This window comes from Talpa occidentalis, unplaced genomic scaffold, assembly GCF_014898055.3.
Source record: "Talpa occidentalis isolate TD23 unplaced genomic scaffold, MPIMG_talOcc4v2.1 talOcc4.17, whole genome shotgun sequence".
Classification (NCBI taxonomy): Eukaryota; Metazoa; Chordata; class Mammalia; order Eulipotyphla; family Talpidae; genus Talpa; species Talpa occidentalis.
This window is the reverse complement of record NW_023601754.1, coordinates 45802062-45829961: the sequence shown is the minus strand read 5'-3', so window position 1 is coordinate 45829961 and position 27900 is coordinate 45802062. Positions and strand designations below refer to the sequence as shown.

The window sequence follows — 27900 nt, the reverse complement described above, 5'->3', positions numbered from 1 at the left end:
GATCTAAAACTTGGAATGATACCTTTCTGGGCCTGAAAAAGTGTGCCACCTCCTTCCCCTGTTCTTTTGCTTCACACAGGCACCCCAATTTCTTCTAGTCTTCCAATTTCTAATTTGGGAGCCTTAGTCCCCTTACCTGCCCTTGTCCCCACCCTTCCTACCCCAGCCCCCAAGACATACATGTAGGTGCTGGGGAATTCATTTCGTCTTTGGGAAATGGAGCTTGTCTTGCTCATCAGCCCTGCACACCCAAGGGTGCTCCCTGCTCTCACCTACCTTTGCATCAGCAATACACCCAGGTGTGGTCCCGGTCATAGTCATAAGAGGTTGCACACCATAAAAAGTCCTCGTTTAATCCTTTGTTAGTGCAGTTAAAATAATTTTTGTTTTTATAGTTGAACGGGAAGTGGCAGGGAAAGCCCGGCACCAAGGAGGAAACTCCTAGGGAGAAGAAGAGAGGAAGATTGGTGATAGGCAAGCCTCCACCCTCTCCTAGGGAATGGAGTGGGCACCAACTATGGGGGTCAGAGGGCAGGGCCCATGGCCTGCGAGGGCCTCCTGATTCACAGATCCCAAATTTGCCAGCTTGCCTACTCATTAAGATTTCTTTGCAACCCCCAAATCAAAGCACGGGGTACTTCTGCTGTCATTTGTGGACACACAGAGTGGTGAGAAGTTTGTCACCCACATTCCTCGTGCAATTCCCACTGGGCGAAGTCCTGCCTTTTCTTTCAGCCCCCATTCTGTTCCCTCCTAGGTAGCCTAGGAAGCCCCTTCTTTGCCCCAAGCAGAGCGCTGGGGGAGGAGTGGGGACTGTCCTAAGCACAGCAATACTGCGATGCGCTGCACAGAGAAAATTCTTATGAGTTGAGCTTTGTTCAGGCATAAATTACAGTGCTGTTGGCAGTGAACTCAATGGGAATACTGTACATCATATCAGGTATTTTTGAACAGAAACACACATGAAACCAGGTTATATGTTTTTGACCCACTGAGAAAATGTGCCCAAAGACTTCACGGGCACCCAGTTTCCCCAAGAAACCGTGGCACGATGGATCCACCACGGATTCAGAACCCAATAAACTTCAATGACCCAATCCTAGCTCACGAATCCCCAGGTTCATGCAAGACCCAAATGGAGAGTTGGGAGACTTAAAAGAGAGAGCCTGTCCCAGGACTCAGGCCACCCAAACCAGGATCTGCTGACAGGAATGGTAAAGAGGAAGGGTTGTGCTTTCATTTGTGAGTGGCAGCTTCCCTGACTCCGTGACTCCCACCCCATCCAATCTACATCTGTTTATCCCAAACTCAAAATGGGATCCAAGGGTGACCTGTTAAGAAGTGTTGGCTAACAGGTCAAGATGATTCTATAGCCACCTATTTTGCAAAGGGCCAGATAATAAATATTTCCAGACTTGAGTATCATGGCGTCTCTGCTACAACCGAAGGACTTTGCCTTTGTAGCCAGAAAGCAGCCACAGACTGTCCCTCCAGGAATGGGCATGACTGTATTCCAAGAAAACTTTCTATGGGGACCCTGAATATTTTAACCTATTTGAATATATGACTATTTAAGATAGCATTCACTTGTCACAGAATATTCTTCTTGCATTTTTCCTCAACCACCCAACAAAGTATGAACTATTTAGATATGGGGCTGAGTAGAAGAGCAGGGTCCAGATTACTGGTGTCAGCACAGAGACTCCATTTCCCATCCTTGTCCATGTTCTCTGTGGTTGGACACCAGAGCTTGTTGCTTTCATTCTCAATGCATTCTGAGATCACACTGTTTCTGTAGATGGAGGGGAAGATGCAGGGTTTGCTGAAAGAATTCCCCCCATACTCTGAAAATGAAGGGGAAAGTTTACAAGTCAAGAAGGGACAATGAAAAAGAGCTTTCATTTATCATACACAAACCAAGCATCGTGCGTTAGCTCATGGAAGTCCATGTAATAGCGATTACTCTCAGCATTGCCCTTGATCCATCTTACAGAGCACCCAAACCATTAACACCCACACAGCTTACTGTCTACACTCACAAGGCTTTACTGTCCCAGAGTCTTTGTCAAACCAATTCTACTCATCTCTCCAGGAAATTCTTGACTAGGGAACATAAAACTTGCAAATGACTTTATCACTCCTCTCAGGAACTTCCTGAAAAACCATTTCAATCAACATCAGATCATTCAACTTTTCAGAAATGGTATTGAAAGACTGTTCTTTTTTTAATTTTTGGGTTTTTTTTTTTTTTTAAAGATTCATTTGTTTATGCATACAAGAGCTGGGGTGCAGGCCAGAGAGATGAGAGAGGGGTGAGAAGGGGGTGAGAGGATTCACCAGAGACAGAGCGGGAAGAGAACCGGCAGACTGACTGAAATAGACTGCTGAGGGGAACAGCAGACAAGATAGGAGAGGTCTGCCTCGCCATGTGGGTTGCTCCCTGGCCAGCCGGGGATCGAAGTCATGCTGCCAAGGCTGAGGTGCAGATTGCTTCATTGTGTGGTGCTTTAACCCCTTGCGCCACCAGGGAGGCCCTGAAAGACTGTTCTTGAAGACTCTGAATCCTTCTCACAAATTTTTATAGGGGATTAAGATTTTTTGAGTGTTAAGGGAAGAACATAATTAGGATTTTATACAGGACTAAGTTTGCTTATGACTAGGTACCTCACCTACATTTCCATCTCTATGGGGGCAACAATGTTAAGTGGGAACACATTAAATCTCATCACCTAGGAGTATGACCTTGGGCAGGAGTTAATTTTACTTGGACAGCCACTAGATGGGAGAAAAAATAACATCACAGGGCTTCATTGGAGAGGGACAAAGAGATATTAGATACGGAGTTTCTGGAAGTCTTTATGAAGAGTTTGTATAGAGTTAGGATGAGAGGCTAGAGGCAGCCAACATTTGATGAATCTTGTTATTGTCCACGGTAGAAACAGAAATACTTGGAAACCAATATCACAATGATAGGCCATGGTTTTAGTTGTCAGGGTAACTAGTTTTTCATTAGCATTAGGGTTGGGGGAACATGGCCTCAGGACACTCTTATCTCTTGTGATGGTCATGGTGTACTTTGAAAAGACACTTGGTTCCTAAAGGATTTCTCCTAGTTGCTCTGCTTTGTATCCTGCCACCACCTTTTCATGAGGGTCCCTGTTATCCACCCGCCTCCCTTGTTCCACTACTTCACCATTTGTTTCACAGTATTTCCACTGCTGCTTCTCATCAAAGCTGGAGGTGACTGAACACCAAAGCTTTCCCAAGAAGCTGCCATCTGTGATGCAGGTGCTGTAGGATTTTCCTCTATAGATGAAGGGGAAGATACATCGGGCATTATCTAGAGGGAAAGGAGTCCAAGGGTGATTTGATTTTCTCTACTCATTCATTTTCAATCACCAATCCATGCATCTGTCACTAAAGTACAGAACACACATCTGGTTGGGATGAGACTTTATACATTCATTTCATCAAGCATTTAATGAAGAAAGTCTAGTCGATGTCCTTTCATCCTCAAAGCTTGTCCAATAGGATTCCAATCTCAGTGGTCATAGTTACAGGAACCCTTGATGGTCTGGCTGAAGGAGACTTAATTAAAAGCAATCTCAGTGGTCATAGTTACAGGAACCCTTGATGGTCTGGCTGAAGGAGACTTAATTAAAAGCAAGTTGGTGCCTCCCTGATGGTGCAAGGGGTTAAGCATCAGGACTATGAAGCTATCTGCAGCCTCTGCAGCATGAGTTCGATCCCTGGCCAGGGAGGTGACTTATATGGTGCAGCAAACCTCTCCTGACTCGCCCACTGCTCCCCTCAGCAGTGTATTTCAGTCAGTCTGCCTGTTCTGCTCCCCACTCTGTATGGTGAATCCTATCACCCTCCGCACCTCTGGCCTGTACCCCAGCTCTTGTATGCATAAATAAATAAATATTTCAAAAAATTAAAAAATAAAAGCAGGATGTTAAACCGTTAAGAGCAGGCATTGTGATCAACACTCGTATTCCATCTTTTTTTTTTAAAGATTTATTTATTTATGCATACAAGAGCTGGGGTACAGGCCAGAGATGTGGGAGGTGAGAGGATTCACCAGAGACAGAGTGGGGAACAGAACAGGCAGACTGACCAAAATACACTGCTGAGGGGAGCTACGGGCGAGACAGTAGAGGTCTGCTTCGCTATGTGGTTTCTTCCTGGCCAGCCGGGGATCGATTTCATGCTGCAGAGGCTGCAGATTTCTTCATAGTGCAGTGCCTAACCCCTTGCGCCACCAGGGAGGCAAGTATTTCATCTTTCAAAGTGTTTTTTCTACACACACATTCATGTGATCAGTTATCTGCACATGTGATAATATTGCCCACATTCTCTCTCATAATCCACTTTAGCACACTACACACCTTCTATCATGCAATACTTCCACTCTCCATTGTAAATCGCTTTGGTGGCACACCAAGGAAAGATGCTATAGGTTTTGGTGCAGGCAAAGTATGCATTCCCTCTGTAGACAAAGGGAAAGACACAGGCATCACTGTTGCCTAAAAGACAAAAGGGAAAACAGGCAGGAATTAGTCTCAACAGGTGATCCAAGGATGAGCCTGGATTTGTTTCTCGTGGTGAAGTGAGGGCTGCCCAGCTCCACTATCATCCAACTTCCTAGTGATATACAAGGACTGAGGATATGTTGGGACCATGGGCATTTTGGGGAAGAGTTTCATAAACAGTGATGGATACATGGTTCAACTACACCACTGCTTCTCAGTGTGGACCCTACTGACATCCTACATGATGCATATTAGTGGATCACAAGTCACATAAGGTAACAGAAAGTCACATGTGAAACAATTTTTTTTAAAGATTTTATTTATTTATTTGTACAAACACTGGGTACAGTCAGAAGTGCGGGAGGGTGAGAGAATTCACCAGAGCCAGAGTGGGGAGCAGAACAGGCAGACTGAGGAAGTGCACTGCTGAGGGGAGCAGCGGGTGGCAGGAGAGGTCTGCGCGCCATGTGGGACCTCGCCTGGTGGCCAGGGATCGAACTGGCAAACCAGCGCTCAACTGCTGCGCCACTGGGGAGGCCCACATGTGAAACAATTTTGAAGCACAATGTCCCTTTTTAACCCAAGAGAATTAGGAAGGACTCAGACTCAATACCTTACATAGATCATAGCTTTGAATAGAATTTAATAGTAAGCTTTTGTTTTCATAGTAGTTGTTTGTATTTGGATTTCCTATTTATGGCAAGTAGTAGTGATTTTATAGATGGTACAGTTGGTGTGAGCTGTTCTTTTATAATTTATTTATTATCAGTCATAAGGAAAGAGGGAAGGCTTCCGTTTACAGCAAAATGGCAGTGAGTTGGAGACGATTATGTGGAGTAAATCAGGTCAGGATGACACAGACAAATACTGGACATTTACATGACTGATGATTGAGCAAAGTAAGAAACTAACCAAAACAATGGACTGTGGTGTCGGCTATGGGAGCTTTGGTGGTGAGAGTGCAATGGTAGCATCACCAGGAGGGAACTCCTATACTACCAAAATATAAGCAAATATAAACCCAAGTAACCTCAATAAAAACTTCAAAGAAAAAAATTAGCGAATGTGAATAAAAGACATGAGGCATCTGAGGCTCAGAGGGTGAGGTATGGGAGAAATGGACAAGGGAGTATAAGGGATGAAGGTGGGGAAAAGCAAATAGATGTATGAAGCTGAAAAAAAGTGAGCACATTTAAAGAAAACTGTTGAGTAAATGATGGTGCTGGTGGCGGGCAGCCTGGGCAAATATTGAGACTGGATGAGTAAAATGTAGGAAACACAACTCCTGACCTTTTTATCCTTCTGTCTGAGGACAGGGACTTTACTTTTACATTATGGGTCCTGAGAACTGCAAATAGTGGCTTGCTCCTTGCAGATGCTTAAGAATTAACCAACAGAGGGCCTCCCTGGTGGTGCAAGGGGTTGAGCACTGCACTGTGAGGCAATCCGCAGCCTCTGCAGCACAAGTTCAATCCCCAGCTGGCCAGGGAGAGACCCACATGGCGCATGCAGCAGACCTCTCCTGTCTCGCCCCCTGCTCCCATCAGCAGTGTATTCAGTAGATCTGCCCGTTCTGTTCCCCACTCTGTCTCTGGTGAATCCTCTCACCAGAGGATTCCCCCTGCATCTCTGGCCTGTACCCCAGCTCTTGTATGCATAAATAAATAAATCTTAAAAAAAAAAAAAGAATTAACCAACAGAATAAAATAATGACATGTAAAAGAAAGTTCAACAGGTTTCTTTAATGAAGGACACATCAGACAAGTCAGCATGCAAGCAACAAGGGATTAGCAAGAGAGCTATAAAGTATATTGAGTTGCCTTGTTGTGTTGTTTTTTTTTTCTACTCAGTAGCGCTAGAAATGGATGTTCCCTGCATCATATGCTTAAGTAAGGCTGTTCTAGCCCAAATTCTTCTGATCATTGAGAAGGAGATGAAGACCCACAGATGATAAGGAATCATTTCAAATTTGTACCCTTTGTTGAGCAGAATAAGAACTTGGGGTTCCCACCTATTAGTCCAGGATCACGGCTTCCCTCCTCAGTTACATCTTGCCATCTCCTTCATGTGTCTCCCCCTCTCCCACCCTCCCTCCATCAGAAATAGGAATATGGGGCCTCCCCGGTGGCGCAGCGGTTGAGCGCTGGGTTGCGAAGCTGCCCGCGGCCTCTGCGGCGCCGGTTCGATCCCCAGCTGCTCCCCGGCCACCGGAGGAGGATCCCACATGGTGCGCAGACCTCTCCTGCCGCCCGCTGCTCCCCTCAGCAGTGTACTTCGGTCCTTCTGCCTGCTCTGCTCCCTGCTCTGGCTCTGGTGAATTCTCTCACCCTCCCACGCTTCTGACTGTACCCAGTGCATGTATAAACAAAAACAAACAAACAAATAAAATAAATAAATAAATTTAAAAAAAAAATTCCTTTAAAAAAAAAAAAAAAAAAAAGAAATAGGAATATGGATTACCCTGAGTAAAATACTGGGATAGGTTATTTGGGTGTGTGTGTGTGCACGAGTATACATGTGTGCATGGGTGTTTGCTCTTGTTGCAAAAATGGTTGAAGCAAAAGTTCCATGAGCTCACTAGACCTCACTTTCTTTTCTTTCTGGGTTCAAACTGGAATCTCTGGCTCCACTTTGCTGCCTAAGTTGGGTGGAGCCATGTGACTGAATTACAGTCCATGTAATGTGGGTGGAAATGATGTTCACCATGAGCTGGTTCAAAAAAAAAGCACCAATCCTTCATGTTCCTTTCTTCCTCTGTCTGTCAACAAAATATAGACCAGTGGTTTTGAGTGAAGAAGAAGGGGCAATTTTGAATCCCCCAGTTCATAACTTTGACATTGGTCAACATTTAAAGACATTTTGAGATGTTAAAATTGGGAGAGGAACAAATTGAGGCTACTGAAGTCTACTGGGTAGAAGTAAAGGATGTAAATATACATCTTATAATGCATAGGACAGCCCTCCAGAACAAAGCCATTCAGCTCCATCAATAGTCAATGTCCTGGCAACAATGCAAAGGTTGAGAAACGCTGACAAACAGAACCCTGAAGAGGCCATAGCGATGGTAGAGCTACACAAAAGAAAGGCCCTGTGTTGCTGAATCACAATAAAAAGGGCTTCCCACCAAATACCCATATTGAAGTGTTGCATGAGTTTGATGTGAATATCAGTCACTGACATTTTGGAGTTGTTACAACAGTTATTCTGTTACTAATACAGGTGAACAAGAGACAGCAGTAACCCCAACCCTTCTTCTGGACCAGATTCTTACTCTGTACAATCTGCCATAGGTGATGGTAGTAATGACAGATGGGTTGGGAGAAAGTGGAAAAGGTGGACCTCCATCTTTGAGCCTCACCAATGCATTGGATTGATGCAATTGTGATCCTCAAGTAATATTGCATTTTTTAGCTCTGGGTCTCAGACATTTTGGCCTTGGTTTTTTAAAGCCTAAACTCATTAATAGCTGCAACATATCTGGAAGAATAGGATAACAGGAACATGATTACTACTCAACAAATATGAACTATTGTCATCATCATCAATGTTTTTTCTCAATTACAGACACCACTGAGTCTATGGTATCCATAGGTGAGGAGGGGAGCATGAAGATACCCCCTGTACATAGAATTAAGGTTATTGTTGGGAGTTGTAAGGATCAATATATATTAGATACTATTAGCCATCTGAAAGGTAATGAGCAGATGGTCTAATCTTCTTAAGTGGGTTAAAATCCTCCATAATCTGGGCCCTGCTGACCTCTCTGTTCACACTCCTGATTAACATTTCCTTGACCCTATCCCATATTCTTTCATGTCTTTAGGATTTTTCTCATGCCCTTCATTCTGCCCTGAATGCCTTTCCTCTCTTCCTACCTTTACATCTTACTAGTCATCCACTAAGACTTGGTTTAATCTGGGTTGATACTCTCCTTCACTCTTTGAATACTCTGAGCAGATATCTACAAATTTACCAACCAATTCTCAAAGCATATAATTATCTATTTGCAGATCTATAACATGGATTAGAAGAGGACATTATGTTAAGTGAAATAAATTTGTCATCATAAACACAAATACTGTATGATTCCACTTCTATAAGATACATAGAGGACTCAGATCCATAGAGATAGAAAGTAGAATGGTGGGTGCCAGGAGATGGTGGGTGCTGAGAGTTGGTGGAGACAAGGAATGGGAATTGTTTAATGGAAACAGAGTTTTAATTTTGCAAACTGGAGAGTGCTGGAGATTGGCAACACAACAATGTAAATATACTTAACACCACTGAACTTTACACTTAAAAGTGGTTAAGATGGTAAATTTTATGTTCTGTATATTTAACCACAATTTTTTTAAAAAAAGAGTATGAAGGGAGAACCTAGGTTGGGGTTTGAAGATTCAACCTATTGGAATCCTATAGCACCCTCTTTTTGAACGAACATATTTACATCTGCCCCCAGTGTGTGCTGAGCATTATGAAAGATGCTTTATCCATCATTTTATTTATTCTTCCAAATAGCCCCATGAAGCAAAACGCCCTTATTCCTCTTTGATAGGTTGAGAACGGACTTCAGAGAGGTGACATTGCTTGGCCAAGATCTGTCTGTCCTACACCATCTCCCCCTTACGTGGATCCAGAAATCTTCACTTTAGCCCCTTCATCTTTCCAGTGCCCGGATCCTCCCAGCATCTCTCACTGTACTCACTTCCACTCATCTCAGAGGAGTAGAGGAGGAAGATTGTCCATCTCAACAGGTAAGTGGACCACTGGTTCATTGCAGCTGGCCTCTTCTCTCTAGAGTGAAGGAAGATAACATTTGTGCTTCTCTTTCTCTCCTGACTTGCAGGTTTAATGTCATGCATGGCATTTCTCTTTCTATCCCCAGAGGGTAAGAGAGAATAACGTAATCTTGTGGAAAAGAAAACATTTATACTGTCATTATGGAGAGGAAAGTGGTGGAAAGTGGAGATATAGCATTTACTGAGTATTTACTGCATTCCAGGCAGAAAGTTCTAGACACTCAGAGAGTTCGTGTGAGGTCATAGCAGTCAGAATAATAGCCACCGCCATTCTCCTCGTCCTCTCAACTTTGCTCTCCCTGTCTCCTTTCTCTTGTCCTACCTGTCACTGAATCTAGTTTGATCATCCATTCTGAATGATTCTTGAATTCATTCTTTTCTCTGTCTCTACTGTGACTTGTCAAAATCCGGTTTTTACCAACTGTCCCTTAAAGGTTATCAGGTTCCTCTCATTAATGTCCTGATGTCACTGATGTTCCATTCTCTCCTCATCCAGTCTACACCGCTGTGCACGGACTCTCCCAAGACGTGCTTTCGTGCATTCATTCAGGAACAAGTGTTTATTAGCAATTACAGTGTGTGGAGTGCAGGCCTATGGTGATGGCATACAGCAGCATGTGAAATCTGCATGTAAATTGCAAACCAGATGATGAGAAGGGTGAGGCCCACATGGGGGAAGCTCCTGTGGTGGAGGGGCTCATGTAGGAGAAGAAGTGGATGTGAAAAATGTTTGCGGTAGAAGAGCTACATGGTTCAGGCAGCAAGTTGAATGTCTGGGATGATGAGTAAGGAGGAGTGAGGCCAGAGAGATGTTTGGTGAGGTGGATGTTTGAAAAGTCCTAAATGTAACTGTATACCACTGGAGGGCTAACAGTCATTTGCCACATAATGGCATTCACATCAATGACAGACCACGTACATATGAAAACAGTGGTCCCTATAGACCTGGGTGTGGAGCAGGTGCTACCACCCAGGTGTGTTTTATTATACTCTATGACATTCGAACAACACCACAATCGCCTAACGATGCATTTCTCAGAACAGATCCCATCATTAAGTGATGCATGATAATGGGGACAAATGACATTCATTCATTCAAAATTCTCCATCATGTTATAATAAAATCCAGTCTGTGGTGTTACCCTGAAGTTCATTCCTCATCCCTGTCCCCTCCCTTGATCAACCCTAGCCTTCTTACCATTTCTTGCCTAAGTTGAACTTACTTGTACCTCAGGGCCTTTGTACTTGCTCTTTTCTCCCCCTGGGATACTTCCCCCCAGCATCCCCTAGATATTTGCAGGGCTTTCCTCTTTGTGCCAAAAAGGATTTTGTGCAGATCTGAGGAGTCGATCTGGAATGACATTCCAAAATGCTAATAAGTGTACTTGAATCAAGCCTTGGATATTAATAGAAAATATTTGGGGCATGATTGGAGACAATAATTGAGACTTAGTAGCCAGACACCCACCGCTGGAACATTCAGGTGAGGACCAAGTTATTCCTTAAGTGCTGGCATCTTCAAACACTTTGGATGACTTTTTGTACAGGGCCAGGATGTAGGGGTGGAGGTGGGGTCAGATTATTGCTGATCTTAGGAGAGAAGGGTGCTGTAGCTCTGGAGTCAAGGCACAGTCAGTGATGGGTGCTGTTTTCCTAACATCCACCTGAAGATCTCATTATAAATACTTATAGATGCTATATAGCAGTTTGTAATTGTTAGGGGCCATACAAATTGGGTATCAATTACTAGTTATGGCGATGGGAGAGAGATAAATTTTGTCACTTCCTCTAAACACTTCAGCACTGCAGTTTCATGCCTATGTCACTGGCTTACCCAAACCCCCAATAGCTATACCTTCATTAATCTAACTATCTCAAACCTTCTTTTCTACCCAAGATTCAAATGCAAAAAATGTTTTTTGCCTATATACTAAGATCTAGATGCTTAAAAGCACATGTCCTGGGTTTGCAAGCTCTGCCTCTTACGACGTTTGCAGGCTTAAGAAAGTCACTCTGTGCTCTGGATTTCAGCTCTTCAATCTGTAAAATGGACACGATGATGGTGATAATAGGATGAAAATTGTTCCTGACTCAGAAAGTTAATATGAGGTCATGGTAGGCAGAATACTAGCCATTACCACCAAAATTCCATGTGCTAATCCCCAGAACTTGCAGATATGTCATATGACATGGCAGGGGATTTTGATGAAGTTAAGGATCTTGAGCTGGGAGGATAATCCTGGGTGACTGGATGACTTGTAGCAGGTCTCCTCTATTTTGCAGTAGAAATCATCCCTAGACTACTAAAAATTAGGAATTGGAAGGATTAAACTCTAACCACCCTCTTGCATGAAACCATCAACACAAAGATGCACCTGCCCCACGTGTTCATAGCAGCATTATTGACAATAGCTGGGACATGGAAGCAGCCTAAGTGTCCATCCATGGATGACTGCATCAAGATGTGGTATATCCATACTGCAGAGTACTTATCATTGCAGCCATTAAAAGAAAATGAAATGCAGCCATTTCAACAAAATGTAGGGAATTTGAGAGAATTATATTCAGCAAAGTAAGTCAGAATGAGAAAAACAAATACTGGACAAAATGAAAAAAAAAAAAAATGCTGTTGAGAGAGTGACCAGCAGACAGCATAGACAACAGCCTCTGCTCTTGGTTGTTTTACATAAAAAATGTCACAGTGGATCAATAAAAAGAGAATGTCACTCAACCAGAGTTCAAAACCCAGTCCTTCCAATTATTTGCTCAGTGGCCATGGGAGGTTATTCCACTTCTTTGACCTCCATATTATTTCCGTGTCCTCATCTGTCAAGTGGGGAATTTAGTCCAACTATGAACGCTGTTGTGAGAACTTCAGAAGGACACGGGCATAAGGTCACTGGAGTACAGTGTGTCTTCAAAATACTGAGTCCTTCTGCTCCTCAGCAGTAAAGGACTTCTTGTCTGAAACAAAACCTTATTGTCAAAGCCCTTCACATACACGCATACCCATAAACACCCCCCACTACAGACACACACCACACACACACACACCCCTCAGACAAGCACACCCCACATATACTCATATCACATACAAATACCCCACTACACACATACCACACACACACATACTTTCAATACATATTTAGACTGTCATTGGAGGGAGAAGCATTGGAATCTCGTGAAGATCTCCTTGAATCTAAGCTTTCTCCTTCATCACAGAGGGAGAGTGACCCTTACCTCAGAAGGATGGTCCAAAGGGTCATGAAATCTTGAAACTGTAAGTCTGTTTCAGGAACTTAATAGTCAACTTACCCAGGCTAATTCCCTTCCCATCTGTTTGCTCCAAACTTGGGATCAGCCACTTTCCTTAGCCTTGCATTGCTCATAACCTGGCTGCTGAGTATAGAAAGGGATCTTCCACCACCACCCCCACTCTATCCCCCAGCACCACCACCTTCTCTGGCTTTTCCTTACTGGAGTCCAGAGATGTGCTGTCCAGTGTGATGGCTGCCAGCCACCTGTTTAATGAGTACTAGAAATGTTCTGATTGTCATAATGAGCTCTGATTTTCATAAATTATAAGTGAAAATATTTACTAGATGCTGAAGATGGTATATTTAAAAAGTAAAAGATCTTGCTCTATTTTTTTTGTGTTGATTCCATGTCAAAAGTATAACCCTTTGGATACCCTGGATCAGTGAATATACTATTAAAATTAATTGTACCAGGGCCTCCATGGTGGCACAAGGGGTTAGGCACAGCACTGTGGAGCTATCCTGCAGCCTCTGCAGCATGAGTTCCATTCCTAGCCACCGCCACATGGTGCAGCAGACCTCTCCTGTCTCCACTGCTCCCCTCAGCAGTGTATTTCAGTAGATCCACCTGTTCTGCTCCCCAGTCTGTCCCTGGGGAACCCACTCACCCCCTGTACCTCTGGCCTATACCCCAGCTCTTGTATGCATAAATAAATAAATCTTAAAAAATAAAATTAATCATACCTTTTTCTTCTTATTTTTTAAAATATGACTCCTATAGAATTTACAGTAACATATAGGGCTCACATTTTATTTTTTACAGAAGTTCACCCTCACCCCACTCTAGTGTCTCCTTCCTTGCTGTGGGGCCCCCAGACACCACCCTTACACCCTCTCTGATTCCCAGGTTGTGGTGTACCTTTAAGAGAGTCCTTATTAGCCCTAGCTGTCGCCAGGAGTTCTCTATTCTGTTCCCAAGATCTCTGAGGATTGGTCGGACTGTTTTGGCCTCAGCCTGCCTATAGAACGAAACTGCAGGTCCCCAAAGGAAAGATTTCTGTAAGTGGTTTCAGGCAGAGACAGTTCAGATGGGCTAGCTTTGTGGTTAATGATACTCCAGGATGAGCCCATGCATATCCACAGGGCCCATAAAATGCAGTCTTGTGTGAAGTAATGAGGTCTTGAGGGGACTGGGGTCATGGACAAGAATATTAATGAACAGAGGAGAAAGTGCTCCGGGATATTCCAAGGAAGAGGAACAGTTTCAATGGAACAATAAAAATGCCCTGGAATTTTCTCATGAGAAGGGAAACAGGGGAGAATTGAAATCAGTCTTCAGAAGCACATTATCTGACTTTTCCTAATTTTAAGTTATATTTGACCATGCTGGAGTTTTTGGAACACATTCACCTACCATAAATAAGGCAGGAGAATAGAAAGTATTTATTTATATCTACTTTGTGTCTCTGTGGTTGTTTTGGATCCCAGATACATTCTATTACACCAAATCTTTAGGAATTATTCCATACAGTGTGCAGGCCTTTTCAAAGTCCTATTTTAGAATCCTTCCAGTAAGGTAAACACAAGTGAAAAGTATGGCAGTTTTGTCCCCTGTCATGTAAACCATGTGAGACCATCTTTTCTTCTAGATAAAGCAAAGAATATAAAGAGCGTGAGAGAAAGAAGAATGTGGCAGAGAAAAACAAGGCACTCCAACATATGTTGTTATTACCAGTCAAACTTCAAAATATCAAATTTTGCAAAAATATTTTGAGAGAGTTCTGGGAGTTAAGGAGTCAAACAAGTTTTTCATATGTTTGCTAGACAGACCAACACAGTTTATTTTTTTTTTTATTTTTTTTTTATAGAGGCATGTTTTATTTATTTATTTGTTTGTTTGTTTGTCTGTTTATACATGCACTGAGTACAGTCAGAAGCGCGGGAGGGTTAGAGAATTCACCAGAGCCAGAGCGGGGAGCAGAGCAGGCAGAAGGACCAAAGTACACTGCTGAGGGGAGCAGCGGGCGGCAGGAGAGGTCTGCGCGCCATGTGGGACCCTCCTCCCATGGCCAGGGAGCAGCCGGGGATTGAACCGGCGCTGCAGAGGCTGCGGGCAGCTTCGCATCCCAGCGCTCAACCACTGCGCCACCGGGGAGGCCCCCCAACACAGTTTAATAGTTGAAGATTTTTGAGATTTGCTTGAACAATTTCTAAATACAACATTCTAGAAAATAAATGGTTCAAAAACTTTTCCCTGAATTCTATTCTGCTGTGCATACAAAAAAATCTTAGTGTTAATATTAGATGTGCTAATTTTTAGCCCGATCGATGCCCAGGCATGCAGAAATAACAGAAAAGAAATTAAAAATCAGCAGCAAAATGGCTTAATGAGACGAATTCAACTTTCATCTCCTTTATTCACTTTCTAAGGGATTCTTGGATCTCACATGGCTAATAACAAAGGAATCTGATTGAGGAGCTATTTCTAGAACAGGAAATTGGTGACAGATCTTACAATTATGATGGATGTGGAACAAAGATGGTGGAGGCAATGATGAATCCTTCAGGATAACAAGTGTCTGCTATCACCATGCTTTGGTTTGGTGTTCATAAATTATCTTTCACAATAGCAGAAAGCTAGTGAGCCAAAGACCAAGTGTTCTGCTGTAGAATATATTTTAGAACTGCCTTATCATGTTTAGCTGGAAGATATTCAAGCAAGAAGGGAAAGCAGCAATTATTTGTTCAAAGCCTGCTTGAACAATAAAGATGCTAAACATGGCAACACCCAGCTCCTGAGTGCTCAAGGATGGACATTGACAGCTTCCTTGCTCTTACAGAGCGAACACTTGGTGTATGGGGACATCCAGACATCCTGAACCCCTATGCTTTGAGAATGGAAGTGCTTTTTATCTGATCCCAGCACAAAAGATGTCATTTTGGGAGAGAAGTTGAAGTGGTTCCCAAAAGATGCACACAAAAGTGCTGATAAAAATTCCTAAGTGACTTTGTCCTCTTGATGCCAGTGGCCTTGTTCTATCGACACATTGGCCCATTTGAGATGCAGGGACAAACTTTCTCAAGTGCTGGAGGTCAGCAGCACTGGCAGGCAAAAAGTGCTTGAAAGAACTGAAGGCAACAAAGCTTTATAATGACTCCATTTCCCCAAAGGAAGAAAAAGTAGGCTTTTACTTCATTAAAAAAAAAAAAAAATACTGTGTCAAATTTGCAGAAATCGTGCCTTTGGGAGATCTGGTTTGATCACTGTCGCCATTTTGATGGTTGTAATTTGAGATCTTTTATACCTTTTTTCCCCAAGGCAATTCAAGTCTTACTGATAAACACAACGGAGGCAACATGATAGTTGTACTTAGTTCTATTCTATTTTTAAGAATAGAATTAAGAATGCAGTGGGGTGTGTTTCAGAATTCCCAACTCTGAATTCCCAATTAACCTTCTGTTGCAAATCTGCTTTTTGCAGAGTTGGGACAGATGGGTGTCCCTGAGCATGACATGCTTATTCCTCAGAAAACTAAGCCATCTGGTGTCCCTCAGGTGGCTCACCAGAGGCTGCCAGGAAGCAGTACCCACTCCAGAGGTTCATGGAGCAAGACAAAGATGCTTGTACGGAGGAAGCAAACCTGCTTCTATAAGCAGCCTCCAGAGGATTTTTTAGTCCTGGCTTTCAAAGACCAGTAAGGTCTAACACCTGGATAAATCCATGGCTGCTCATGTGATCCTCGATGACTGTTGTCTTGGGAACAACTTGGAATTTCTCATTATGCCACTTTGAATCCTTGTCTCTATGAAATGCCAGCTTATTAAGTACTTTTTTCTGTATTTTTTCCTGTGAGAGACAGGTAATGGCTTAGCACTTCGGGGAGAGAGGAAAGCAAGAAAAAGGAGGTGGCAGAGAAGGACGTGGATCAGAAGATGAAAGAGAGAGGGAATAGAGAGAGGAGGGGAGGGTAAAGCAGGAAAATGAGAGGGTGATGGAAGAGAAGAAGAAAGAGATGCAGGAGGTGGAGGGAGAAGAGAAGGAAAGAGGCTTTAGAAATAGCAAGGGCAGCATTATCCACTGTAGCCAAAACATAGAATCAACCTGAATGCCCATCAACAAACAGCTGTAAAGAAATTGTGATGTGGGGCCTCCCTGGTGGCGCAAGGGGTTAAGCACCGCACTATGAAGCAATCCACAGCCTCTGAAGCATGAGTTCGATCCCTGGCCAGCCAGGGAGCAACCCACATGGTGCAGCAGACCTCTCCTGACTCTCCCACTGCTCCCCTCAGCAGTGTGTTTCAGTCAATCTGCCTATTCTCTTCCCCACTCTGTCTCTGGTGAATCCTCTCATCCCCTGCATCTCTGACCTGTACCCCAGCTCTTGTATGCATAAATAAGTAAATCTTGAAGGGAAAAAAAAAAGAAATTGTGGTGTGGGAATATTACTCAGCTATTAAAAAAGATAAAATGGTGTCTTTCTGGACAACATGGATAAATTTTGAGGAGATGGTGCTGAGTGAAATAAGCCAGAAAGTGAAAGACAATTACTGATGATTTCACTCATTGGTGGACTATAAAGAATCAAAGAAGACAATCAGACAAAATGCAAAAAAAAAAAAAAAAAGAAAAAATACAGTCCTAGGGGAGGGGAGGGGAGGCAGGGAAAAGGGTAGAGGAGTAGAGACCATGAAATATGAGCACATGTGAGTGTGCCATTGTGCCTCCACATTATACAGCTTTGTAAATGAACAGCAAGAAAATAAAAGGACTGAAAAGGAAGGCTTAAGGGGAAGAGGAGGAGACTGGAGACAATGGAGAAAAGGATGGGGAGAGGGGGCAGAGGAAGGAGGAAATGAAAGCAGGAGGCAGGAGGGGAGAGAGAGGAGGAGTCCAGGAGGAGAGAGCCGCTGAGGCTGTGAAGTCCTGAGGATGAGGTGTTAGATCACCAGTCCCTGGAAGAAGAACATGTTCCTTCCCACAGGGCTTCTGTTGGTCTGTGTCTGCTGGCTTCCCCATGTGGCAGGTCACCAATCTAAAGGTGAGGGGCAGTGGGACAGTGTCTGTGGGCTTAGACATTCAAAAATTCGGTCTCAAACTTTTGCTGCCTATGTCATCAAATCTGAGGTGACTTGGAGGGTGAGTGTCCTCTTTCAGGCATCCTAAGAAAGAAAAATATGCACTCTGTACTTTTCAGGTAATTCCATTTCATAGACAGGATTCACTGAAAGGCTTTAAAAACCAATCAGTTCAACTCATATGCATTAAAGAATTGGACTGGGAGTTGGAACGTTCTATGAACAGAAGACATATTTTTGGATAATCAGGCTGTATTTTAAGAGCCTGAGGGAGAGGTTTTTAAAATAACACAAATTTTGGAGAAGCCTCTTTTCTTCTTTCGCCAAACGTATATTACCTTTACCAACTATAAGGTGACATTTCATTATGAATGCATCTCTTAATGTGCTATTACCCACCTAGCTGTGAAAAACAATGTTTTAAGGAATGGTTGAGAGCAATCGTTTCTCAAGTAGTATCCTGCTATGTATTATTTCAGTCATCTTTGCAAAATTAACCTGCTAATCAAACACAGTCTATATCAACGCTTTAAGAAAAATATTCTTGATGTAACTACGAACACGGATTCCTTATCAGTGAGAATTTTTATTTTATCCTTAGTGAAAAATAACACTTTTGACTTGGACATAGTTTTTTAACGAGTTACTGCATTTGTACGTACATAAAAAAGAAAATGTAAGTGAAAGAAGTTCTTTAGACGGTACTAGAATATCTCCACCCTCACTGTGTGGGATCCTGAATGATCACTGTCATATTTTTCCATGTGATTCTTATCATTGAGTTTCGGTGACTGCAAAACTTGCGTTACAAGCGCCATTTATATTTTGGGGGATCCAGAGGGGATGATAGCCCAGAAATCCTGTGTGCCCCTGTTATAGAGCAACCCCGATATTAAACGGGTTCCTGGCTGTGGGTCCTCACCCTGGAATTAGCTTTGGGACATCCTTTTCCCCCTAACACCCCCCCTCGCCAAAGGCTGAAGACTCCCTGCCTTCTCCACCCCACTTCCTTCTGCTATGTCTGTCTCATTTCACTTACCATAAAGCCCTCCATTTGCATCCATGTCATCACCTTCTCTTTGAAGACTGAATAGTTTCCATTGTATGTAGATACCATATACATTTTCTTTCTCCATTCATCCACAGGTAAATATTTAGGTTGTTTGCTGCCTTGGCTTTTGCTATTAATGCTCTGAAAACAGGAGTACAGATATTTCTTTGAAATCTGGATTTCAATGATTTTTGGATAAATCCCCAGAAAGTGGCATGACTGGAACATATTATAGTTGTTGTTTTAATTATTTGAAGACCCACCAAACTTGCAAATTCCCACCTAACACACACCATTGCAAATTCTCATCTAACGCACACCAATATTCTCATCAATCTCATGAGGAAGGTATAATTATTGCCATCACTTTATAGAAGAGAATCTGAGGCACAAACTGACCCCTGTGTCCAGAGTCACATAGCTAGCTCATGACCACTGGGATTTGAACTGAAGAGTCTGAGAAAACATATTTCTTTAGCAACAGCTCTGTACTCTCAATTTATATTGTGAATGTGTCCTTCTACTGGAATATTTCCTACTAGTAAATGACTCTTTCATTGCCAATTTGATGTAACATTTTCTACTTTCAGGGGCAGAAATAGTTTCATTTTTTTTTTTTTACAGATTGCGTGTTCAAACTTCACACAAATGCACACCCAAATGCCTGTGTTCTGATCTTAGAAAAGAGCAGTTGAAGATCTGTGAACAATGGACAGTCCATTTACTATGAAATGCCATAATTCTTTCTTTGAGAATTTTGTATCCTCAATATTTGCTAAGTACTGTTCAACTTGATTTCTGGAGCAAATTCTAGTGGATATAAGTTCTCTGTGGTTTGTGAAAATCTATTGCCAACTTGAATTGGTCTTCTCCTACCTGGAAGAGGAGAAAATAATTATGATTATTGTAAGAAGAGAAATCTTTATCATTGCAATAAAATTGTTACCATATGTTAAGGGCTTGCTGTGTGCTGAGCTCTGACATAAGTTTTCATTTAATTCTCACAACAAACCTATAAAGTTAAATGGCAAAGACCTTTCTTCAACAGATGCTAAAACTAATTTGATCTCATTCAAAAAGCAAAGGACGTTTAAGTAAATGTTTGCTTCCAATTGTACCTCTAAGACAGTACTAAAAACAAATAGAATAAAATAAAACAAAACAGAAAATGATGAGTTGATAATACACACACACACACATACCCTGTTTTCCTATTATAGCATGGTTTATTTTGTGGAAAGTAAATCAACTACTTTTGTCTCCTGAATATTTTTATTTTAAAACTAATACTAATTTTTCCTTAACTATATTTGGAAATACAAATAAAACAAAAAGAAAAATTAGAAATCACCCACAATCACACTACCAGAAAGAAACTATTAAAACTATTGAAAACTACTTTTGAGGGCCTCCCCGGTGGCACAGCGGTTGAGCGCTGGGTTGCGAAGCTGCCCGCGGCCTCTGCGGCGTCGGTTCGATCCCCGGCTGCTCCCCGGCCACCAGAGGAGGCTCCCACATGGCGCGCAGACCTCTCCTGCCGCCCGCTGCTCCCCTCAGCAGTGTACTTCGGTCCTTCTGCCTGTTCTGCTCCCCGCTCTGGCTCTGGTGAATTCTCTCACCCTCCCGCGCTTCTGACTGTACCCAGTGCATGTATAAACAAAACAAACAAATAAAAAAAAAAAAAGAGTATTTAAAAAAAAAAAAAGAAAAAAGAAAACTACTTTTGAAATTTTGATGCTTCATCTTCAAAATATTGTTATTACTACTGAGATAGAATTTGGTAAAATATTTTATTTTTATTTTATTTGAGGGTAAATATAGTGAAATAAATATTTGTTGAAAATTTTGTCTTTCTGGAGACTATCCATCTGTATGTGAGTTTATCAAAATTCTTTTATTTGAGTTTCTTTTAAATGTTGTGGCAATGTGGAGTTGTTGAATACTGTATTCCTTTTCCTTGATGGAAATATTTTCATGAAAAAATACTATTTTATATTCTTGCATGTCAGATAAAAACATGTTCCAAGATAAAAATAGTTAAGGAAAAAAGAAGTGGACAAACATAATTTTACTGTTAAATTTTTGAGTGATCAAATAATTTATTACATAAAACTTCATAATATGACTTTCTTTTTTTCCCCAAAGAATAGAATCTTATAGACATAATGAAATAGACAATGCCTTTGTCACCTAAAAATAAAATACATATTTTTCCATATTTATTTGTATATTCATATTCGTTGATACCTATGTTATAAAATTGTGTTTTATTTTAAAATTCCCTTAGAAGTAGATGTTTTTGCATTGATTTCTACTTTTTTTTTTACTATTTTTGGCCATGCAGAAATGAACATTTTTAACCTGAATGTTATTCCAACTAAAACGAAGAAAGTACAGAAGTGTTTATTGTGATGAGTATTAGTTAACACTGAGGAGTAGGGGAGGATATTCTAAGTTATATGATATTGAAAAAGAGGAAATAATTCATAAACCTGCAGAAAATAGCAAGCAAATAATTTTATGACTGTATACTTTAAAACTCCTAGGAAATTTAGTCAAAATCCCTGGTTTTAATGGGAGAATCTATATGAATGGATATGTAAGATGGAAATAGTCAATAGTTTTTCTCTATATGGGTAAGAACCAACTAGACATTGATGGAAAAGGAATTTACTCTGTTTCACATCAATAAAAAACACACTGAAGTTAAATCAGCAAGAAATGTGCAGGACTTAATGTACCCTTGAAACAACATGGGTTTTTGAAGTTCTGTATTCACGGATTCAACCAACTGGGGAAAGGATGTTGGATGGTTGAATCAGGGGCTATGGAACAGGCACCCACAGAGAGATAATTCTGTAGGGATTTTTAATTGCACAGTGCTCAGTGCTCCTAACCCTCATATGGTTCAAGGTTCCAGTGTAAATATTGAAACCTCATTAAAGAAAATAAAGCACCTTTTAAGCAATAGAAAATCATGTCATGTTCTTATTTGGAAGGCACAAGAGCAGTGAAATAAACATCACCTTCAAATTTTATTTTTCAGGAGCTGTCACTTATTTTGCAGAAGTCAAAGGTAAGTTGATCACAAAGTTTTTCTTTTCATTCAGAAAACTTTTATTATTAAAGTGTATTTTCTTTTATAACAATGGGGAAATCAGTAGGGCTTTTGTTCCTGGTAAAAATTTTTTTCTCTTTTCTCTCTTCATCAAATTTGATATAAGTACCTTGTAAACATGAAGAAAGATCAGAAATAAAAGTCATCCTGAACTTTCACTGACACTTAAAGGTTTCTATTCTTTAATTTCTGCCAATCTAATAAAGAATGCATAATTTTCAAATTCACATAGAAAAAATTTCCTACAGTAATTAGAAATTTTATGAACAAAAAATCATGTCAGGTAGATAAACACCTCGTATAATCAAACATTTAAACAAGCCCTAAGATAGTGATATAAATAACATGTCAGCCTAGAGTCAAAAAATAATATTACCTGAAGCTTGCTGCCTCCAAATTCTGCTCATTTTCCCACTATGCTATCTTAGCTCTCTAATCATTTCAAGAAACTTGACTAAAAGTATAGAAAAAAGCCCAGGACATTGTAGAATCTAATATATAATAACCGTATACATGTTTAAATAGTGGTTGATGTTTAAATGTACAAGTTATTTTATTGTATCATCAAGTTGTCCTTATCAAATAACTACTTGGAAGAAAATAAAGTTGCAGCCCAATCCCCCTCTAGCATCATACACAAAACTAAATTTCCATTAAATAAAAATGAAATGTACCAGAAGCAAAATTACTTAAGAAGAAAAGTGGAGAAAAATATAGGCATGTCCTCAAGACCAAAAGATCTTTTAAAATCAGACAACCAACTGTTTTAAAGGTTAGCATTTAAAAGGAAGAACTAGAGTCAAAATAAGGGGGGGGATGCAACTGCATGAGGAGTATAACCAAAATGAAAATGCATACATTGTACAAAGATGAAAAATGATGTAAGAATTATATAAAATAAAATATTAAAAAAATAAAAGGGTGGAATCCCAAAAAATAAAAAAAATAAAAAAGTGTATACATGCTTCCCACTGGTGAAAATTCAGGAAAAAAGAGCACAATGGTGGAAAAATGTGAATGACTATTTTCCTTTTAAGCCAATCGCATTGATATAAAACGTTTATGTAGGTTTCCACCTGATAGTCTTGCTCATAGAAACAAATGCTTCTCGAAGGATTTGCCTGCTTGGAATGTTGCTGTGGCTTTATTTATTGAGGGGGGGAAAACATCTGAATGTGGAAAATATTGAATAAATGGTGTCCAAATACATATCACAGAATATGAATTGAAATTAGAAAGGAGATAGAGTGACAGGACTGAAAAGGGTAAATTTGAAAGGATTTGTAGGATGTGTTAAGTTAGGAGTTCATGTTATGGATGTAAAATATGGTTCATTTGAGGAGGGAACAAAAATGTGTGTATGTGTGTGCTTCCCCCCTGGGGGATATATATATATATTTATTATATATGTATATATGTATATTTATTATATATGTGTATGGTTACTTTAATATGTTTTATGGAGATATATATATATGTTGTACCAATTGATTTATATCCATCTATCCATATATACAGACATAGATTTATCTATCTGTTTGTCTGTCCATCATCCATCTATCTTGATCTCTATATCTGTCTCTCTCTATGTCTCGGAAAGACAGAGGCAAAGAGAGAGAGATCTATATGGGTATGGAGAAAAGTGTGGATAGATACAAACTAAGCTATTTATACACACTATCTGTGCCTATGTCTGTGTTTGATGGTGAAAGAGGGTGAAGAAACACAGTTCATGGTGGGAAGTGGTTTAGCACATCAATGTCTGCATTTATGTTCCTAAATTTGGGGTAGATTCCTAGAACTAGGATTAAATGCAAAACAAAATTTCAAGACCACTAATGCCATGGAAAAGAGAGGAGCAGCAGTGCAGGATAAAATCAATCACAGTCATTAATAGGTGCCCCACAGCCGTGCCATAGAATGACTGAGCACCCTGAGGGAAAATCTCCTGCAGTGGCTCAGACCCCATGGTGGAGCAGGGGGGAGAGTGACCTCTCCACTTACACTGGCAAAGACCCATGATTCTTTTTGCTGTTTGCTTTCTCCAGATGGCAACTGTTCCTTTCCATTCCACTATAGAAAAAGAACCTTCTATGACTGCATCAAGTCGGAGACAAAACACAGCTGGTGTTCCTTAAACAAGACCTACCAAGGATATTGGAAGTATTGCTCAGAAGAAGGTGAGTGTGTGACCTCTGAACACTCCAAGGTGGTGATCTTGGTTGCCTGAGGTTCAGGGAGCTGGACCAGGGGATTCTGGAAAGGGAAACCACGGTCCACAAAATAGTGACAAGGTTTGCATAATTCTCTGACTGAAAATCACATTGCCCCAAAGATAGATGATGTAGAATCCTCCATAGACCACCCAACACCTAATACTTTCCCATATGCTTTTGAGGTGTGTGTGTGTGTGTGTGTGTGTGTGATGGAAAACAGGAGGTGCAAAATGAAAAGATTTCTTATTCTGGTTGCTTCTTTCTTCTCTGTAGACTTTGCAAAATGTGTGTTTCCCTTCTGGTACAAACGCCTGATCTACTGGGAATGCACGGAAGATGGGGATTCATTTGGGAAAAAATGGTGTTCCCTGACCCAGAATTATAACAAGAACAATATCTGGAAATACTGTGATTGATGCTGAGATCTACAGGGCAAGGGGATGAGGAATCTAATTATTCTCCTAGGAAAGAATCTACTCTCTTTGTTGGAAGAGGGGGAGACGGCCCCTTGATTGAAAGGTGGTTTCCCCCACCCCCTGACACATGAGTTGAAGGTAACCTGGATATTAATAACTTGGGGTTTTCATTATGGGCTATGGAATTTTGATATGGGAACCTACTTTCTAGACTTAGCACTTTTACATGCTGCTGTATGAAAAGAGCCCCTTAAAAAAAACCTCATGGAGGGCCTCCCTGGTGGTGCAAGGGGTTAAGCACCACACTGTGAAGCAATCTGCAGCCTCTGCAGCATGAGTTCAATCCCCAGCCAGCCAGGGAAAAACCCACATGGCGAGAAAAACCTCTCCTGTCTCACCTGCGGCTCCCCTCAGCAGTATATTTCAGTCAATCTGCCTGTTCTGTTCCTCCCTCTGTCTCTGGTGGATCCCCTCACCCCCCACATCTCTGGCATATGCCCCAGCTCTTGTATGCATAAATAAATAAATCTTTAAAAAAAAAAGTCATAAACCTTGGGTGATAATGATGTCACTGTAGGTTCATCAACTGTCACAAATTTAACTACTCTGCTGGGGAACACTAAGAGTGGGGGAGGCTTGCATCAGGGGACCAATGGGTCCATGGGAAATCTATGTCCTTCTGCTCAATTCTGCTGTGAATTTCAAACTGCTCTAAAAGTATAGTCTATTAAAAATGCATTACCTTAATAAAGAATATTTTTACACTGATAGGTAAATATGATTGTCACTATTCTCAGAAAATGCAAATCAGGTGGATTAACCAATTTTCAAAGACTTGCAGGATGACAAGACTCTTAAAAATATAAAAAAAGGTAATAAGATAAAAAAGCTAAACAGAAATCCAGAAATTCCATTCCTGGGCATATACCCGAATGAATTGGAAGCAGGGACATGAGCAAATACTTTTGTGCCTGTGTCCTTTTTAGCATTATTCAGAATAACCAAAAGGAGAAACAAATCTAAGAGATTAACTGGACCTTTTAGGTACTGCTGTCAAATACCTTAAATTGGCTCTCAGCTCTTCAAAACTAGAAATACTTATTTCTCATAAACACATATTGTTAGTACAGAGGGCATTTTATTTAACTTCTCTACTTCTGTACGCCTCTTCTCTACCATTGTTTGACTCTTCTTTTAGTGTAAAGATTGCTTAAGTACATGAATCCTCACTTGATCCAATTTACTTTGACTTGTTGCTATTCATGACTTTTGGGTCATTTTTATCTTAACTCAGGCAATGACAGAAATACTTGACACTGAATTGGGTGCTTAGAGTTTACCTATTGAGAAATCAAAAATCTGTTTTGTTCATTTGAACAATAATTACAGATGTTAACTATCGCAAACAAGAATATAATGAAGAGTTTAAAACTAATGAAATGTGTTAACTTATCCAGTTAGCACTAAACTACCATCTTTTTTTTTTTTTTCAGGATAAATGAATACCTTTTGGTTAGCCAAGTAAGGGTGGGATTATCTCATTTAGAAGACTTCAGTTACTCAACTCTTAAAAACCAACAAATTCTAGTGAAGGCTGTTTTGTCCAACTATGAAACACTGATCTTAAACAAGTCCCATAAAGAAGTAGTTAAGTTACTTAGTTATCGTGTCCCCAGCTAACAACTGGAAAACCTGAGATTTGAAAAGTGAGCCTGTTTCGTATCAACCCTCATATATTTTCCACAGGTTCTAGAACCGACATTGCAAGTAGAATTTCTGAATCCAAACCCAGGGCTCTCTCTCTCTTCATTTTGGCACAAGCTAAAACTGGACCCCACATGCTCTCCTCTCTGCTAGTATCATTGGTTAACATCTTTCTATTTCCCTGCGATTTGCAGGCTTTATGGGACAGCTGGCGAACCAAGTCCAGCTTGGCCACCTGGTCTGTTTATGACCTTGGTGTGATTTTTCTTTCATCTTCATCTTAACCTCCCAGTAGAGCAAGCAAAATACCAAGATTTGTTCTGAAAAATATTTCATCACAGTTGATGGTGTACCTTGGGGCACAAGGACTATTAACTTGAGCAAGAAAAGAATAATGGGTTCTCTGTGATGTTTGCAGAGCGTCGGGTTCTGAGTCTGTTCAGAGTGTCCATGGCCAAGCTTGCAGGGTGAGTGTATTTCTAGAACTGATCTCACCCACTCCACGTATTTATTACCACCTCTACAAACTCATGACCAGTCAGGGATATCACTTCCCATTATCTTTGGGAGAAGTTAGAAATAGAATTAAGAGCATGAAAAAGTACTCACAAAAAAAAAAAAAAAGACAGTTAAAATCAAAGATGCACAAATATTACCTAATAATGAACATGAAAGCAAATATCTGCCACAGATAGCAGCCAATAAAATAAAAGATGAGCAGTGCCTCCCTGGTGGTGCAAGAAGTTAAGACGCAACCTATGAAGCTATCTGTAGCCACTGCAGCATGAGTTCGATCCCCCAGCGAGGGAGCAACCCACATGGTGCAGCAGACCTCTCCTGTCTCTCCCGCAGCTCCCCTCAGCAGTGTACTTCAGTCAATCTGTCTGTTCTGCTCCCCACTCTGTCTCTGGTGAATCCTCTCATCCCCCCCACACCACTAGCCTGTACCCCGGTTCTTGTATGCATAAATAAATTAATCTTTTTAAAAAAAATTCAGATTACTGGCACGCAGGCTAAGAAAGCAGGGCCAACGCCCGAAGCCTTGGAGGTAACCAGCAGCAGAGACAAAGTTCTGCCTTTAGGATGGATGGAGTAAGATCTGAACCTGTGACTTGGAGGGGCCAGGCTTTTCATGGAGCCTCTTCACCTCTAAGACCTTGCTAACCAAGGGTAAGAACAAGATGTCGAAGTCAAGATGCCTGAATTGCTTCTATGCTCTTCCACTTCCACAGGACCCATGTAACCCGGACAGATGCTTTGACTTCTTAGAGCCTCAGTTTCCCCAGAGGTCGAAGCAGGGATGGGTGGTCCCACATGTGGTGGTTGCTTGAGACTTTGCTCAGCTGGTGAGGATGAAGCCCTAAGCTACTGCTTCCTCATGGTTAATAGTGGACCTCGTTACCTGCAGGGAGCTGGAAGGTGGTGTATAGATACACGTGCCCAGCAAAAACGTGCAAAGCAAGGAATCCCATGTCAGGCAGGAGCCACTGGGCTTCTGGCTCCCTGCCCTTATCAGTTTCTCCATTTGTCTAGCATTCATTTTCTCATCACTCTGAGACAAAGGAAAATGTGTTTCTAGCCAGTTTCTGGTCCCCATATGCTGGCAGATGGAGAACCAGAGGATGTAATGTCTGGAAGGATCTAAGCACAGACAGATGCTGAGGGATGAGTGTTAAACTCTGTCCTGACGTCACCTTGGATTACCCTGGAGATGGGGGGCATCAGGCC

The 27900-nt window shown here is 41.3% G+C and overlaps 2 protein-coding genes across 2 annotated transcripts in view; one reads left to right on the top strand and one right to left on the bottom strand.

Annotated features, from left to right (window-relative positions):
* BSPH1 (binder of sperm protein homolog 1) overlaps window positions 1-24655 on the top strand; it is a 33804-nt gene extending 9149 nt beyond the window's left edge. The window contains exons 5-8 of the mRNA XM_037516877.1: window positions 9091-9289; window positions 21765-21794; window positions 23885-24016; window positions 24326-24655. Of these exons, the coding sequence (XP_037372774.1) occupies window positions 9091-9289; window positions 21765-21794; window positions 23885-24016; window positions 24326-24468 (504 nt within the window). The 3' untranslated portion in view covers window positions 24469-24655. The remainder of the gene's footprint in view (window positions 1-9090; window positions 9290-21764; window positions 21795-23884; window positions 24017-24325) is intronic.
* ELSPBP1 (epididymal sperm binding protein 1) lies at window positions 284-9310 on the bottom strand. Its single transcript, XM_037516876.2, has 5 exons — window positions 9241-9310; window positions 4392-4529; window positions 3194-3340; window positions 1686-1844; window positions 284-441 (listed from the first exon to the last, which is right to left on the bottom strand). Exons 1-5 carry the CDS (start codon window positions 9308-9310, stop codon window positions 284-286), a joined length of 672 nt encoding a protein of 223 aa, XP_037372773.1.
* Window positions 24656-27900: the final 3245 nt, after the last annotated feature.